The 16,470-nt window shown below is 37.2% G+C and overlaps 1 protein-coding gene across 1 annotated transcript; it reads left to right on the top strand.

Annotated features, from left to right (window-relative positions):
* Positions 1 to 396: 396 nt before the first annotated feature.
* On the top strand, positions 397 to 15,834 carry LOC137940998 (suppressor of mec-8 and unc-52 protein homolog 1). The gene is made up of 16 exons (XM_068786182.1): positions 397 to 751; positions 2,132 to 2,342; positions 3,230 to 3,382; positions 3,906 to 3,954; positions 4,718 to 4,801; positions 4,906 to 5,009; positions 5,215 to 5,301; positions 5,371 to 5,424; positions 5,729 to 5,824; positions 6,110 to 6,237; positions 7,459 to 7,585; positions 7,688 to 7,747; positions 7,839 to 7,946; positions 14,623 to 14,723; positions 15,326 to 15,377; positions 15,617 to 15,834. Exons 1-16 carry the CDS (start codon positions 723 to 725, stop codon positions 15,713 to 15,715), a joined length of 1,542 nt encoding a protein of 513 aa, XP_068642283.1. The 5' UTR covers positions 397 to 722; the 3' UTR covers positions 15,716 to 15,834.
* Positions 15,835 to 16,470: the final 636 nt, after the last annotated feature.

Genomic DNA, 16,470 nt, shown 5'->3' with positions numbered 1-16,470 from the left:
TTTTTATGTCATCTTTATGAAAGTTTTCTTTATTTATTAGTCATACCACCCCTATACATGTGGGTTTCTTTTAATACGAGCTAGTTCTCTTTCGATAAGCAAAAAACAATAATCAATGACGAAACAAAAGGTGATGATACACCTGCTTTTGGAGGGGTTCGGGGTAGCTGCCCGATTCGGGGGTATAAACTGGATACATATCATCGAAACTGACACAACTGAGTTCCAGATTTCCATGATTAACAGGCCGTAGCCCAATTGGTCCCATTGCCGGTAAGAGGGTGAACCCATTATAAAGAATTCCTCGTCGACTCCGGAGCTACTGCCCGGTCCAGCCAGCATCCACGTCCCCTAGAGCTAGGGGTGAAAACGGGTCCGGTACCGTTTAAACCAAGTCGGATCCCTTCCCTTCTTTCTCTGTAGTCGAGCAAGAAGCGCTTCGGCCTTTCATCTCTTTCTCCTAATTCTTTCTCCTGCTCAAAAGTTTGAACAAAAACCCCGGGCAACGATCACCTTCATTCTCGTGGTATCCTGATATCTGGAGGAACCGAATCCGGTCCGTTTACAGCCCTAGCTTGAGCGCCAAACCATAGAGCTTCCGACCTTCAGTTTTTCTTTCAATAACTACGGCTAAAGTCTGTGCTTCGCGGAGATTTTAGTTTCAGAGAATTTGAAGTTGCGTGAGCGTTGATTTTTGGTTTGAGGAGACTACAACATTACCAATGTCTACCTTAGAAATCGAAGCCCGGGAGTAAGTGTCGTCTTTAATGCTCTCCGTTTTTTTTTTTTTGTTCATATCTTCAATTTTTATGTGGATTTTAAGTTTGTAACCAAAATTTGAATCCCATTGGGTTTCCGTAGTTTTTCCTTCAACGCAATTTTACTCACCTGGGTACCCCGTCGATAGCCATTATTTGAGTGGTGGTGAAGATGCTCGAGGTTAAAGATTATAAGCTTTTACACGTTTTGGTTTATGTGTACGCTGCTCGTTATCTCACTGGTTAATATGAAAAAAAAGGTAACAGGGAACTGATAAACTTATATTTCATGCGTAAGATGAGTTACAAGTGCAAAAAGAGTTGGTGATTGCACGTGATGTATCTTCGTTTCAAGCTTGGCCTTGTTTTAATTTGGAAGATGTTAGGATACTGTTGCAGGAATTATGAAGTGCAAATGTGCTCTAGGAGCTCAAGACAGCTACTTTGGCAATGACTTGAGTGTTGGCGTGGACAATGCAACATCCTTGTTCCTTACCAGCTTCGGGTTTCTCATTGTTTTTTTTTTTATATTGTTCGAAAATGTCTATCCAAGTAAGAAAAAGTTACGTTATAAAAAAAAAAAGATTGTACAAAAGTTTCTAACTTGTGCCTTAGTGTCTGTCTTTACCCATGAAGCTTTTATAAAAGATAGCTAGGTATCTTTAAGATGTTAAAAGTTCTGTCATTTTGAAAGAGAATCAAGTTTATTGCTATTTTCTACATTCTTGCTTCATTTTCTATTTTAAACAGGTTTCTAGGTTTATTTATTAATACATTGATCCAACTTGATTCTCTTCAAGACTGTGCTGTTTCATTTTATGGAACTCAAGACCTATTAGTATCTTAATAGACATGCCTTTCAATGTAATTTTTCTTGGATATAGGTGTTGCTTCAGTGCCTATTCTCTGTGGTTAAGTTTTTAATCTTACATCATGTATCTGCTTTTGTCAGATCACTCTTCTACATGATACCTTGTTGGTCCAGGCAAAATTCAGACATAGATTGGAATTTATATCTTATTATGCCTTCCAGAATGCAACTTGTATAAGACAGGGATGATCTTATTTATATTTGCATGTACTGCAATTAGATAGCAATTGCTTGGGCGTGAAAAGTTCTGACATGGACTACTGATATGTGGACTTGTTGCCCTAGTGCTATTCTTTGACATTCTGGCTTATCTGCATGTCTAAATTTGGCCTTTTTTTAGTTTTTGGTCATGGATGTATATCTCGAGACTTTTTCTGTAATTTTGTTGTGATAATGTTTTCCTTATTCTTATTTTATAGCAACTTCTGTCATAAAAAAATTATTAAGCAAATTAAATGAGAGGATATAAAATATTAATAATCCTTTTCCATTTAACTTGCAGTGTGATTAAGATTGTTCTTCAGTTTTGCAAAGAACATTCTTTGCACCAAACATTTCAGACATTGCAGAGTGAGTGTCAAGTGTCCTTAAATACTGTTGATAGCCTAGAAACATTTGTTGCTGATATCAATAGTGGAAGATGGGATACAATATTGCCTCAAGTAGCACAACTTAAGCTTCCCAGGAAGAAGCTGGAGGACTTATATGAGCAGGTACATCTCTGCATTTTTTTCATTCTTTCATCAGTAACTCTCTCTCTCTCTCTCTCCCCTGTACTTGTTTTTCTTTTATTTTAACCATGAAAGGAATGCTCTAGGGAAAATTAACTTTGTTTGATGCTGCTCATAGCTCAAGCTGTTTTAGTTTCTTATTTTTAGAGCTTTTTTTTTCAGTTATACATGACTTTTCTCACTTTTGTATTAGTTTAATTCATTGTTTTAAAAACTGACCTGGTGAGGTGGCTGACTTTGGTTCAACCTGGCTGAACTGGGTTTGACCGCTGGTTGAACCATGATGACATCACACCTTAAAAATAAAAAATTCTATCTGGGGAAGAAGTTTCTTCTTCCCTTGATCTGGTATTACAGAGGAGGGTGCAGACTTCATTTTTTTCTGTGACGAGGGAAGCTTCCTCTCCCCCCTTCTAATGATGGCGGAGGAGAAGGTGGCAGGGGTGGGGGGCTTCTCCCAAGCCGTTGCCAATCCGCCTCCTCTCTTTGTTGCTTCAGCAATGTGCATGCAAGATGGCTGATCGTCTAGCCACTTGGTTCACCTGTTAAACAGGTAAACTCGTCTGAGTCAGCTGGTATTTGAGTCATCTCTGGTCTATAAGAATGCTAATCCAGACAAGGGACTGGGTCAGACCAAACCTGGTTCAAATGGGTAGTCTAGGTGAAGTTTATAATAGAGGTTTAGTTTTTTTATATTGAAAAGTATGGAACTCTTATTTTGTTATCTTTGTCTGTTTGGCCCAACTTCAGGTTATTCCTTTTTATCTGAATTTTTTGTGGAAGGGTTGTAATTAATCTCAAATTATCTTCTCTACAGATCTATTTTTTTTCCATTGGTTGCATTTAATCTCAAATTATCTGCATTACAGATTGTTCTAGAAATGATTGAACTCCGTGAATTGGATACTGCACGTGCTATTCTGAGACAAACTCAAGCCATGGGTGTCATGAAACAGGAGCAGCCTGAAAGATATTTGCGTCTCGAGCATCTCCTTGTTCGGACATACTTTGATCCTCATGAGGTGCTTCTTGGTTTTGTGTAAAATTCTATTGATTTGGACACCGATATGTTACATTAATATTCATTTCTGCTTTGCAAAAAAAAAAAAAATGTTTTGGAGCTTATTCTTATTTGACGAATGTTTAAACATTATGTAATTGTGTATGAGTTTCTCTTGTCTGTATGATGATTACGAATGCAAATGGTATTTTCTAGCAAGACTTGTAATGCTCACTAAGATGCTTTTATTGATTTAAAAGATTTTCTTATACACAATTTTTTCAGTTTTTGAGTATGATGTATACTTTGCTAGGTTCATTTCCATCTCAATTAAAATAATAACCAGGGTGTGAAAATTTATATTAACATTTTTCTTGGGTGTCCCTTTTGATATTATTATGTGTTGTTGTACATGTTTTCTTAGATGTAGCTGAAACTGAAAATTTATTGATTGTTACTTATAAGCATGTTAACAGGTCAATGAGTTTCTGTTTAATTTAGCATTTTACCTTTTAAGGTATTGATTAATTGCTTTGCATGTGCAGGCATATCCAGAAGCGTCCAAGGAGAAGCGTCGTGCACAAATTGCTCAAGGCATGTGTTCTCCATCTCACATAGGTTTTAGAATTTTATGTCTCTGTACTTGGATTTCTATTATTGAAGTTGCACTGTTTCTCCTAAACTTACTAGCCAAAGTTAACAGGTCTTTTGGTTGTTTCTGCCTAAATGACTAGCCAAAAGTAGCAAGCTATTCTCAACTAATAAACATGGGATCTTTGCACGTCCAAACTGACATGTGATGTTCAATCACAACTACCTTTCCCATTCCTATATATTATTAGCTTGAGACTTGAAGTACATATAAGACTACAGATTGATTGAATTGTTTCTCACCTATAGTCCTCCTAAAGTCCAGATTTATAAGACAGCATGACCTAGGACATGGACAACATACACGCATGGGCCACTGAGAACACAAGACTAGAAGACAACTGTGGGCCTCTAAACAGAAATGGGAACCCTTTGATTTGCACTAAATACCATATAAAAGTTGGGTCATCGCCTGTTAAAATGACTGGATGAAGTTGGGATGCCTCTTCCTAATTGGTAAACATTATATTTTTCCAAGCCCAGTTAGTTGGATTACTCGGAGTGAATTCTCTGAGATATGAAACATGTGTACAACTAGAGAATGGTGGGACCTTTCTTCCCACCAACACCTACTAATTTGGTATTACATTATATCTATCTGATTGGTGAACCTGGTGCTGCTTTTACTACTGATGGATAATACCTCCATTAGTTACACTCATGTGTAAGTATTTTTTAACAAAACTCTTCTTTGTCGTTCTTACAGCTCTTGCTGCTGAAGTCTCTGTGGTGCCACCATCACGTTTAATGGCATTAATTGGTCAGGCACTGAAGTGGCAACAGCATCAAGGTTGCACATCTATTATTCCCATTCCACATTTTTTAATTATCCACAGGTATTAGGATTTAAATACATTTATGTTGCTGTCTATTTCTCAAATTGTTAAATTTCAGGATTACTGCCACCTGGTACACAATTTGACCTCTTTCGAGGAACTGCTGCAATGAAGCAAGATGAAGATGATATGTACCCAACTACCTTTATGCACACTATAAAGGTAAAATTAGTATTTTCAAGCAGTCTTTTTCTAGTTTAGTTTATTTTAGTTTAGTTTTTGTTCTTAAAGTGGTTGTCTCACTCCTATCTTAACTTATCCGGTACCAAGTGATACTCTTGTTATGATTCTTTTTTTATATATTTTTCATTTTGATAATTGACATTTATTCTTGTTCACCTGTTTAACATTGTATGGCAATCTGCAGTTTGGTAGCAAAACTCATCCAGAGTGTGCTCGTTTCTCACCAGATGGCCAGTACCTTGTTTCATGTTCTGTTGATGGATTTATTGAGGTATGAATTAGTCAAATCTAAGTGGAAAAGTTTTAAAGGACATGTTCTCTTACATGGGTGTATTTCCAGGTTTGGGACCACATCAGTGGGAAGCTGAAGAAGGATCTTCAATACCAGGCAGATGTAGGTGGCAAAAAGCTTTTGACATCTAGGAACAGCAATTGTGAAAAAGAATATTCTTTTTTATGCAAATCATACATGCCTTTGTGTTAATTTGTTAAGTCCAACATTTGAGGAAGCAAGGTTTATGTGATTTCAATACCAGGCAGATGTAGGTGACAAAAGCTTTTGATAACTAGGAACAGCAATTCGTGAAAAAAAACATTCATTTTATGCAAATCATAAATGCCTTTGTTTTAATTTGTTAAGTCCAACATTTGAGGAAGCAAGTTTTGTGTGACAATTAATGTGATGTGTAAAACTGCAGGATGCTTTTATGATGCATGAGGATGCAGTACTTTGCGTTGATTTTAGCAGAGATTCTGAGTTGCTTGCATCTGGGTCACAAGATGGGAAGATTAAGGTTAATAAAATGTATTTTACATTATTGCCATCTATGATTTATTTGGAATAGTAGAATATTTTTGTGTGCTTGGTTTGCTAAAAAAACAAATTGCTTGAAATCAAAGTTTTAGTTTATGACATTTTACTTTCAGAATAAACTATTGGAGGCTTCTTGTCATGTGCTGTACCAAAAGAATTTGCTAATCCAAAAAGAGAACCCAAGAAGAAAAGGATTACCTCTATATAGTTTACCTCACATGTTTGCTGATGGTGTATCTAAGATATCTCAAAAATAATTTTTCAGGTTTGGAGGATAAGGACGGGACAGTGCCTGCGCCGCCTTGAGCGTGCCCATGCTCAGGGTGTAACTAGTCTACTATTCTCTCGAGATGGAAGCCAAATACTAAGTACATCCTTTGACAGTACAGCAAGGTTTTCCTTAGAAGTCAAGGGCATTTCTTGACCAACATCCTTTACCAACTGACACTTATTTTTGTAGAATAGTGATTGATTACTGTGTTAGCTATACATGTCTCATCAGAATGGCTATAATTAAATTCTTGCCTGTTATGTTTTAAAGATGTTTCAGTGTACTAAATTAGTGCCCGCACCCCCCCCCCCCCCCCCCCCCTTCAATCTCTTGTTGTTAGGGGAGGTCTCCCTTAATGTATCTTCTCTTTCTTTGAAATAAAATTATCAACATTTAAAAAAAAAAGATGTTTTAGTGTTTGTTATTCTAGTGTTCATTGCTTGATTTAATAGCTTCTAGTTCTTTGGTGGGGCAAATGACTGACTACTTTTAAGAGTTTTGTTCCATCAGTTTGTGGCGTATTATATAATCGTGACTTCTATCTTTTTTTCTGGATAATTGAAATGCATGCAGTTGATAAGGCAATGAAAGGTCGTCCTACACAAATTACTAATAGAAATGCATGCATGTTATGTGTAGGTAGAAAAAAGATAAATGTGTGACCGTTGCATTATGTGAATACAAAAAAAAAATGTTCTTTAGATATTTTCCAAGTACTGATATGTGCTCCTAACCTTGACAAATGTTATGTTGAGGCCCATGCTCCTAGCGAGTGTCTTACTGCAATTTGAAACCTAGTAGATAAAACTGAACAATCAATAGTTCTAATTTAGGCATGAAAAGGCTGCAAGTTCCTGTATGAAAATGGCTCATTCTACATCAAATGCACGTGATCCAAAAAAGGCCCCAATCCCTGGAAGCTCAAGCATGTCTATGATTAAATCTCTCCCCTTAGCTCCCACCTCAGGTCATTTTGCAGCAGTCTTAGGGCTGTTAACTGTGAAGCTGAGACTCTTGCCAAGCAAGGGCCTCTCACTCCTCCCTTCCAATTGGGAATGCTTTTTCCCTATATTTATAATGTTTGCTTTTGGCTCTTTGCCTTGTTATAATCTTTATTTTTTAGTCAAATCAGAACTGGTTAAACAAAAAGAATCAAACATGTGATCTAGACAATTCATCCTATATATACACACTCACACACACAAACAGGAAGCTTTTGCTGTGTATTACTTGTATGTCATGCCATTTTGTAGTTTGTGCTATATTCTGTTTCTCCAGAGTTTATTATCGGTCTAGTTGTTAATAAAAGTGTCTAAGTAGGGAATTCCTCTCATTGATGGCAGAATCCATGGTCTCAAGTCCGGGAAGCTGTTGAAAGAATTTCGTGGCCACACATCATATGTGAATGATGCCATTTTTACTAGTGATGGGAGTCGTGTCATTACTGCTTCTAGTGATTGCACTGTAAAGGTGAGCTATGTCTCCATTTGTCTCCCTAGATTTTATGTTCAGTTCATCTATTTTACTATGTTGGACTGTTGGCTCCTAATAGGCAACTCCTGTTTGTCACAGGTCTGGGATACGAAGACTACCGACTGCTTGCAAACCTTCAAGCCACCACCTCCTTTAAGGGTATTTATTGAGTCAGAAGTGCCTTTTTTTCATCCACAGTTAGCTTGGATTCTTGAATCTAATAGAAAACATTTGCTATTTGGTCCATCAGGGAGGTGACGCATCTGTGAACTCGGTGCATTTGTTTCCCAAGAATACAGATCATGTAATTGTATGCAACAAAACATCATCAATCTATCTCATGACACTTCAGGGCCAGGTATGTTTTTGTAGCCTTGTGCTATGTTAGCAATTTGTTGTTTTGCTAATTTAGGCCTGTGTGTTGAGGATGTTAACGGTCACCCCATAACTGACCCCGCCTTGCCAAACTGCCCTGCAAACCCGTCCCTGAAAATTTTCAACCTTGTGCTTGCCCCGCAACCTGTCCCTGAAATCTGTCCCCACCCCATTTCCGTCTGTCCCATTTTGCTCTCCCATTTTATTTTATTTTATTTGCCTATTGTACTATCATTTAAAGTAAGACAAATGGTATGTTTGTATATAAAATATATGCTTATTTACATCTTGGGTTTGGTTAAGTCGGGTCGATTTTGTAGGGCTAACCCTGTCACCGGCCCAGTCCTACACGAGTTTTTTAAGAGAAACCCATTCCTGCCCTGCGGAGTAAAATGAAAACCCCATGCCTGCCTCAAGGCAAACCTGTCGATCACTTGGTTTGTAGGTTTAAGAAATCTATATATGGGCTAAAACAAGTCTCCCGTCAATGTATCTGCAAACCCATCCCTGAAAAATTTTCAACCTTGTTCCTGCCCTGCGACCTGTCCCTGAAATCTGTCCCTACCCCATTTCCATCTGTCCCATTTTTCTCTCCCATTTTTTATTTTTTTCCTATTGTATTATCATTTAAAGTAAGATAAATGGTATGTTTGCCCATAAAATATATGGGCTAACCCTGTCACCGGCCCATTCCTACAGGAGTTTTTTAAGAGAAACCTGTTCCTGCCCTGCGGGGTAAAATGAAAACTCCATGCCTGCCTCAAGTGGGTTGGGTTGGAACAGGGTCAGTTGCCATCCCCAGCATGAAACAGCAAAATTTTATATTACTTTCAGATAGAAGTTGTGAAGTACTTTCAGCAAAGAAAAGAAAGTAAATCATAAATGTAACTCATAGTGGGCAACTCAAGACTTTGTTCTTCTAGTATGGTAGATAGCTTCTGGCCTGATGTAGATCTTTAATGTTAGACGACAGCTCCGAGTCTTCTGTGTAGTCACCATTGTTCTAAGGTTCTCTAAAAAATAATAACCTTGAGAAGATTTATGAGGAAGAGGGAAGAAATTGAGAGTAGAGAGAGGGAGGACAAAAAGGCCCTTTTTACAAAAACTGCTATAACTTATACAATACAACTTGGAATTGAATGAAACTTGAAAATAAGAACTTAATGAAGATATCTATCTAAAAGGACAAAGCTGAGATTAATCAGTATGTGAGATTACCAAAATACCCTTATACTGGTATTTTAACATTCTCCCTTAAATTGGAGAGTAAATATCAAGCAATCCCAGCTTGTTACAAAATATTAATTGTTCAGGTCTTCCAAGAGGTTTTGCAAAACATCTTTAAGTTGGTTTGATGACTTCACATATGGGGTAACCACCTTTCCGTGCATTATTGCATCTTTGATAAAATGACAATCAACTTTTATATGTTTAGTTCTCTCGTGGAATATAGGATTACTCACAATAAACATAGCAGCCTGATTGTTACACTTCATAACCATGGGTTATTGAATATGAAATCCAAACTCTAGAAGAACAAACTTTACCCACATAATTCACTATCTGTGTGAGTCATTGCTCAATATTCGGCCTCTACACTTGATCTAGCTACAACTATCTGTTTCTTACATTTTCAACTTACTAAGTTAACCCCAACAAAGCAATAGTAGCCAGAAGTGGATTATCTATCCATCATACATCCCGCATAATTTGCATTAGAATATCCCAGCACATCAATATTGTCATTTTTAGTATACAACAGACCTTTTCCAGGAGCACTCTTCAAGTACTTCAAAATCCTCTGGGCAGCTTCTAAATATACTTTCCTTGGGTTTTCCATGAACTAACTCACAATTCCCATAGCAAAGGAAATATTTGACTTGGTAACTGTAGCATAAATCAACTTACCTACTAGTTGTCTATATGGTATCCTGTCCTTGGGTATAGGACTTTGAGTGCGATGAAGACTAGTGTTGATTTCCATGGAAGTGTCTACTGGTTTTGAACCTAATAGACCATATTCCTCTAGCATATCCTAAAATACTTTCTCTGAGAGAGAACCATGCCTTGCTTACTGTGAGCATCTTCAATGCTGAGAAAGTACTTCAGGTGTCCCAAATCTTTTCCATGGAGTGGGTCAAATGCTTTTTTGCTTGTTCAATTCCTTCTAGATCATCTCCAGACAATACAATGTCATCAACATATACCGCCAAGATAACTATACCAGTCTTCCTTTTAAGCAAGAACATAGAATGATCACAATGACTTCTATAGAACCCAAATTGTATCACAACACTGCTAAATTTTTCAAACAATGCTCTTGGACTTAGTCCATAAATAGCCTTCTTTAATCGGCATACTTTCCCTGTCTCCCCTTGAGCAGTATACCTAAGAGGATGCTCCATATATAACTCTTTCAAATCTAGCATTTTTCACATTTAGTTGAAAAAGGGTCACCCTTTATTAATTGCCACAGAGATCAATATACATACCGAGGTAAGTTTAGCCATAGGAGAGAATGTCTCAAATACAACAACACCAAAGATCTGTGTACCCCTTTGTCACCAATTTTACTTTGTATCATTCAATAGATCCATCAACTTTATATTTAATGGTATACACCCAACAACACCCCATAATAGCTACCCCTGCAGGTGGATCACAGAGACTTCACGTTCCCTAGACGTTTTTTTAGAGGGGTGTGGCGTGATTCGAACTCACGACCTGACGCTCCTGATGTAAAGAGAATACCACTAGACCAAACAGCCTTAGGTACGTTCCCTAAACGTTAAGGCACTCATTTCATCATCCATAGCTTGTTTCCTCTCGAGTAAACTCAAAACATCTTGCATTGAACGAGGAATGGTGGACGTAGACAAAGACATAGGAAAGGACTTATAGATGGAAATAAAAATCAAAAGACACATCTTGTAACATAGGGTGAGAGGTACATGACCTTTTGCGTTTCCTGAGGCTGATGGGTAAACCGGACTTGTAAGTAAAGAGGAAGATGGCTGATCTGGAGGAGAGAGTTCAGGAGTTGAAGTTGCTAGCGGTATAGATGATGGCAACACATGATGAAGGCATCGGCTAAGGACTTGAAGAGGTGAAGGACATGTGGCCGATGCATCCAAAATTGCTACAAGAACAAGATTTTCCATAGAAGGACTAGATAATGATTGAGACTCAATAGAAGATATAAAATATGGAGTATGCTCAAAGAATGTAATTTCAACTAACACATGTTTTTCGTCGAATAGGATCATAACATTTATACATTTTTTATGGCATGAATACACCAAAAACTACACTTAATAGATTGAGATGACAATTTATCTGAAAAATTACCAAACAAATGCACAAAGCATGTGCATCCAGCTATGCAAGGAAGAACATAAAAAAAACTTGCATTGAGGTCTCAAAATTTGTATAGAAATTTGACCGTGCAAAACAGATGAAGGCATGTGATTAATTAAGTAACATGAAGTCAATACAACATCCTCTCAAAAAGATTTTGGAACGCGTGTAATAATAAAGTCAAGTAGCTTCAAAACATTGTCTATTTTTGCATTTAGAAACCTCAATTTGTTGTGGAGAATATATGCAAGATGTTTGATGAGTAATACCATGGGAAACTCAAAACAATGCAATTTTTCTATTGAGATACTCTAGTCCATTATCAGTACAAACAATATGAACATAGGCACCAAATTGATTTTTTATTTTATTGAAAAAAATCAAGAATAAATTAAATACTTCGGGTTTCTCTTGTAGGAGATACGCCCAAGTAACCCGACTGAAGTCATCTATGAAAAAAAGAAAGTACTTAAGACCAAATGGACTAGGAACTCGACATGGGCCACATACATTAGACTGAACTAATTCAAAACATGCAAGAACTCTGATTAAGATTAACAGGGAAACTAACTCGACAATGTTTCTCCAATTGACAAGACTCTCATTGAAAGGAGATATCAGTGGGCAAAAATAGGAAAGACTGACATAGCTTAACTGGAATTGGATTGCCGACATTGTTGCCATAAGTATAAGGAGTCTTCAATGGTAAGTGCCACAACTTTCGGAATAGAAACATCATCCAGTAGACAGAGTCCTCCCTTCTCATGCCTAGAACCAATTGTCTGCTTTGTCTGCAAGTCCTGAAAGACATAAGAGGTAGGAGAAAAGGTTACTGAACAGTTTAAAGACTTAGTTATGTGACTGACAGATAAGCGGTTGACATGGAAGATTGGAAAAAAAAAGAACTGAACTCAAGGACATCTTACGAGTGTAGAGAAATCTTGGCCCCTACCTCTGCTACTGTCTCCGCGACTCATAGCCTCAGACTTACCAAAGGATGGCTAGAGGTTAAGAGCGATAGCATTTGACAACCTACCATCCTTATTTGGCTTACTAACAACTGCTCCTTCTGCCCGAGGCAGTCTGTTAGAAGCTTGCTAAAAAGTAGATATAACATCATTGGGCAACAGTTGGGTCCTAATAACATCATATTCAGATCCCAAACCATCTAAAAACCTGGTAACCTGAATTCGATTATTTTCTCTCCAAATGTCATCAAAATTAATAGTGAAGGGATGTATGGTGTTGATTTCCTATAGGACACCTCTCATATCAGTAAAGTAATCTATAACTGATCTGCCACCTCGCTGCATGTTGAAATACTGAACATACAGCTCATAAATTCAACATAAATTGCTCTCTTGAGACAAAATGGAAGCTTCAATGGTTCACATCTCTTTAGCTAACAGCTCAAAATTTGGTCACTAAATTGCGACTCTATAATGTTCACCAACCAAATCATGATTTGATTGTCCTCTGCTTTTCAGTCTTCAGTTACGAGTACAGGGGGATCACCTCTGACATATTTAGCCATCCTTTTGGCCTTCAAGAACATAAGAATAAATCTTGATCAATTCACATAGTTTGATCCATTCAGTCTAATATAAGTTATTTGAAAAATCTGAGAGTGTTTTCCATCTGAACTCTCAAGAGGTTCTAGGGCAGCAACTTGTTTGCTGGATTCAGCCATCTATTTCTTCCAAAGAGATGACAAGTTAATGCAAAGAAAGACCTTATTACTCCTAAAGAACACTTTCCCCAAACCAATTTTAACCTGTGTAAATCAAGTTGGTCCTATAATCCACAATTAGGGAATATCCACTCCCAAACCACAATTCAATCAACAATGGTGCAATCAGCCCTCAATTCATCAATTAGACATGAGAAGAATCAACTAAGAAGGCAGCCAGTATGATGATGCAGGCTGACATAAATGACGCAAGCCCTGGATGTGGTGCACAAGCAGGTCTGCCTCTAGGGCTTTAAGTAGGGGCCCTTCTAGGGTAGTAAAGCATAAGTGTTACTCAATTATGTAGCATAGGCCATCAACTAAAGAGGTTATGGCGGGATGAAGGAACAAAAGTTGATTTATAACCTACCAGTCCAGAAATTTCTTGAAGTGCCTCGAATAGAGTAGAGGAGGCTCAGATCTGTAGAAAAACTACCCAAGACTGTCTTCTTCTGCTCTGATACCTTGAAAATTAAGAACCTTGAGAAGATTTGAGAGGAAGAGACAGAAGAAATTGAGAGTGATAGAGAGAGGGAGGAATCAGCCAAGGCTGTGTTCAAGTTTGTGCCCAGAAAAACATGACCCCCTTCTTTTAATCTCCGCTTAAGTGATGATAATTACAAGAAAGGCCAGAAATGCCCCTTCTTGCAAAAACTGCTATAACTTATAAAATACAACTTGGAATTGAATGAAGCTTGAAAATAAGAACTTACTGAAGATAACAGAACAAAACTGAGATTAATCAGTGTATGTGAAATGACTCAAATACCCTTAGACTGGTATTTTAACTCTCTTTGTGAAATTTTGGTTCTTCAGATCTAACAGGACAAAGCTGATATTAATCGGTGTAAGTGAAATGACCCAAATATCCTTAGATTGGTATTTTAACGGCCTCTCTTTGTGAAATGTTGGTTCTTCAACACTGATAGCCATATGCAATTTGATGGGGGGAGGCTGTAATATTAAAAGCTTCATGGCAGAAAAGGTTATAGTAGGAAAAACTCCAGGGAAATTAAGTTGTTTGGCAATGTTCTTGATCACATAGGTGGGTTGGGAAGTAGAATCTTATTTGAAGTAGGATACTATGTATATTCACCACTCCTGCACATCCACCCTTGTCTTACCTACTTACATGTGCACACAGAAGCCATGAGGAAGCAGAAATATTTCTGTCTGATATATTGCTTTACGACTTTCATATATTCTAGCTGACATTTGACTTCTATTGACTTGTGTTTTATGTAGCTTCTTCAAGCTAATATCATGCGTGTCATGATTTGGTCATGTTTCAATTTCTTGCTGGCCCTCTTATTGTGCAAAAGTCGATCATCTTTGGATGTTAATGCTTTTATATAGTTGCCTTTTGAGGCTCAAACCTAATGTGGGTGTTGTTTGATTCTGTCTTTTGTGAAATAATCATGATTATGTTGGATCTCTTATTACTTTTTGAGTACCATCAAAAGACTTGTTTTCCTCTGATGGTTGATGCATTTATCATGGGTTTAGTTGTTGTTAGAAGACTGTTTTGTCTGCTATGGTTGTTGGATCATTTTCTATTTTATTTCTTTTTCAGGTTGTAAAGAGCTTCTCCTCTGGTAAACGAGAAGGGGGAGATTTTGTTGCAGCTTGTGTTTCACCAAAGGGTGACTGGATCTATTGCGTTGGTGAAGATAGGTACTTGTTCTTCCTGAATTTATTTTAGGTGCTGCTGAGAATAAGATTTCTTTTTGGGGGGCCATCCAGTATGTTTCACAGCTTAAGATGGAAACTGCAAAAGTCCACTTGTGCTTGAAAAAATAATTTTTTTTTACTGGAAAAATGTCTATTTGATCTGCTTGAATCTTATCTTATCTCCACTATTATGCATTAACTTTTTTCTTTTTTTACCTGGCCCCGTTGACTACAAGTCTGCCCCAACCGATCACATACTGATTTATGGTCAAATTAGTACTTTTTAATTATATACTGTATGAGTAGACTTAGCAACACTTGGAGTACAGAGTTGCATGTTCTTTATGAACTTCAGCATTACGTTTTGTCTGAAAAAATAGTAGATTTCATTTTTATATTCATAGCATGCATGTACTTAGATTTTCTATCATCTTTCATTAGTTATCTTTTATTGTTATTATTATCCTATTCTAAAAATGAGTGTTATTCTCTGTTATATTCTGTATTATATGTTGTGTTCCAAATCTCTGTTCTCGATTTTTGCCCCATCCACGTCAATTTTCTCTATTAGCTGTTGACCATTGAAAAATCTCTTTGCTGTGCAGGAATTTGTATTGCTTCAGCTATCAATCTGGCAAACTTGAACATCTCATGAAGGTAGGCAGTCTTCTCATTTCTCTGCTATGTTGATGAATCCAATTTCCGTAAAGTCATCACAGACCTTTTATTGGTGGCAGTTCTGGGAGTTTGCATGTTTTAGATTATTCTTTGTTTTTTTTTTCTTTTCTTTTTCTTCTTCTGCTCATTATTATTTGAACGAGACCATGACTCGAAGCGATTTCGTCTTGTGAAGCCCATGTCAACTCTGGGGTCTAATTTGCTTTATTTTATTGTAGGTTCATGAGAAGGATGCAATTGGCATCACTCATCATCCACACAGAAATTTGGTTGCCACATATGGAGAAGATTGTACAATGAAACTGTGGAAACCATAGAGTTTGTCTCAAATTCTTCGCCTTTGTAAACTAATTTAAAGTTATTTTCTCTAGCCAAATTTCGGTGTAATTCTCTTCCACTATGGCTGCATTTTTAATTTATAGCTTGAACAACTGGAGCGAGCAATCTGTTTTTTGAGCACTGTTGAATGTTTGCTTAACCCCATAAATCACGCTCTAAACGGATGAAAGAATCAGGAACTATCAATTTCTAAATTTAAAACTAGTAATACTTGTTTGATATGCAGTTGATTAAGGGTTAACAATCAACTACTTTGAAGCCAGATTAAGTCAGTAGTTTCTATTTTCCTAGTTGATTACTTTTAGCTTTGTAGTTGACTGTTTGGCTTACGCATGCTTCCAAGTAGTCAACCCTTGCACAACTTAGGAGATTCAAAACAAAAACTTCAGCTTTGAGGCAAGGTTGAACTTCCAAGAAGGGCGGAATGATCAAACTAAATGTAAAAGCGTACATGTACTAAGCTAGGGAAAAAAAAGTCTAGGGCGCCCTTAAGGGTATTGTATTTGTCATGTTTCGAGCCTCCTTGAAAACAACTCTACTTGATTCTTTTTCTAATTTTGTTTTCAACCCCTTGAGACAGTCATTCAGTTTTCAATGAATAACGAAACAAGCATCGAAGATTGGGGTAGAAGATTACAACTACGCATGCTTCTCCAACCAGAGCAAGTGATCTTCATGCAAGATGTTACTCTAGGTACATTTGTTAAGATTCTCATCAATTTTACGATTGAGA

The sequence above is a fragment of the Aristolochia californica genome, unplaced genomic scaffold (assembly GCF_029961685.1).
Source record: "Aristolochia californica isolate CCGP_79_NKW_82.1479 unplaced genomic scaffold, dmAriCali1.0.hap1 SCAF_9, whole genome shotgun sequence".
NCBI lineage: Eukaryota > Viridiplantae > Streptophyta > Magnoliopsida > Piperales > Aristolochiaceae > Aristolochia > Aristolochia californica.
Note: the sequence above shows the minus strand (reverse complement) of the source record. Positions and strands in the feature narration are given on the sequence as shown.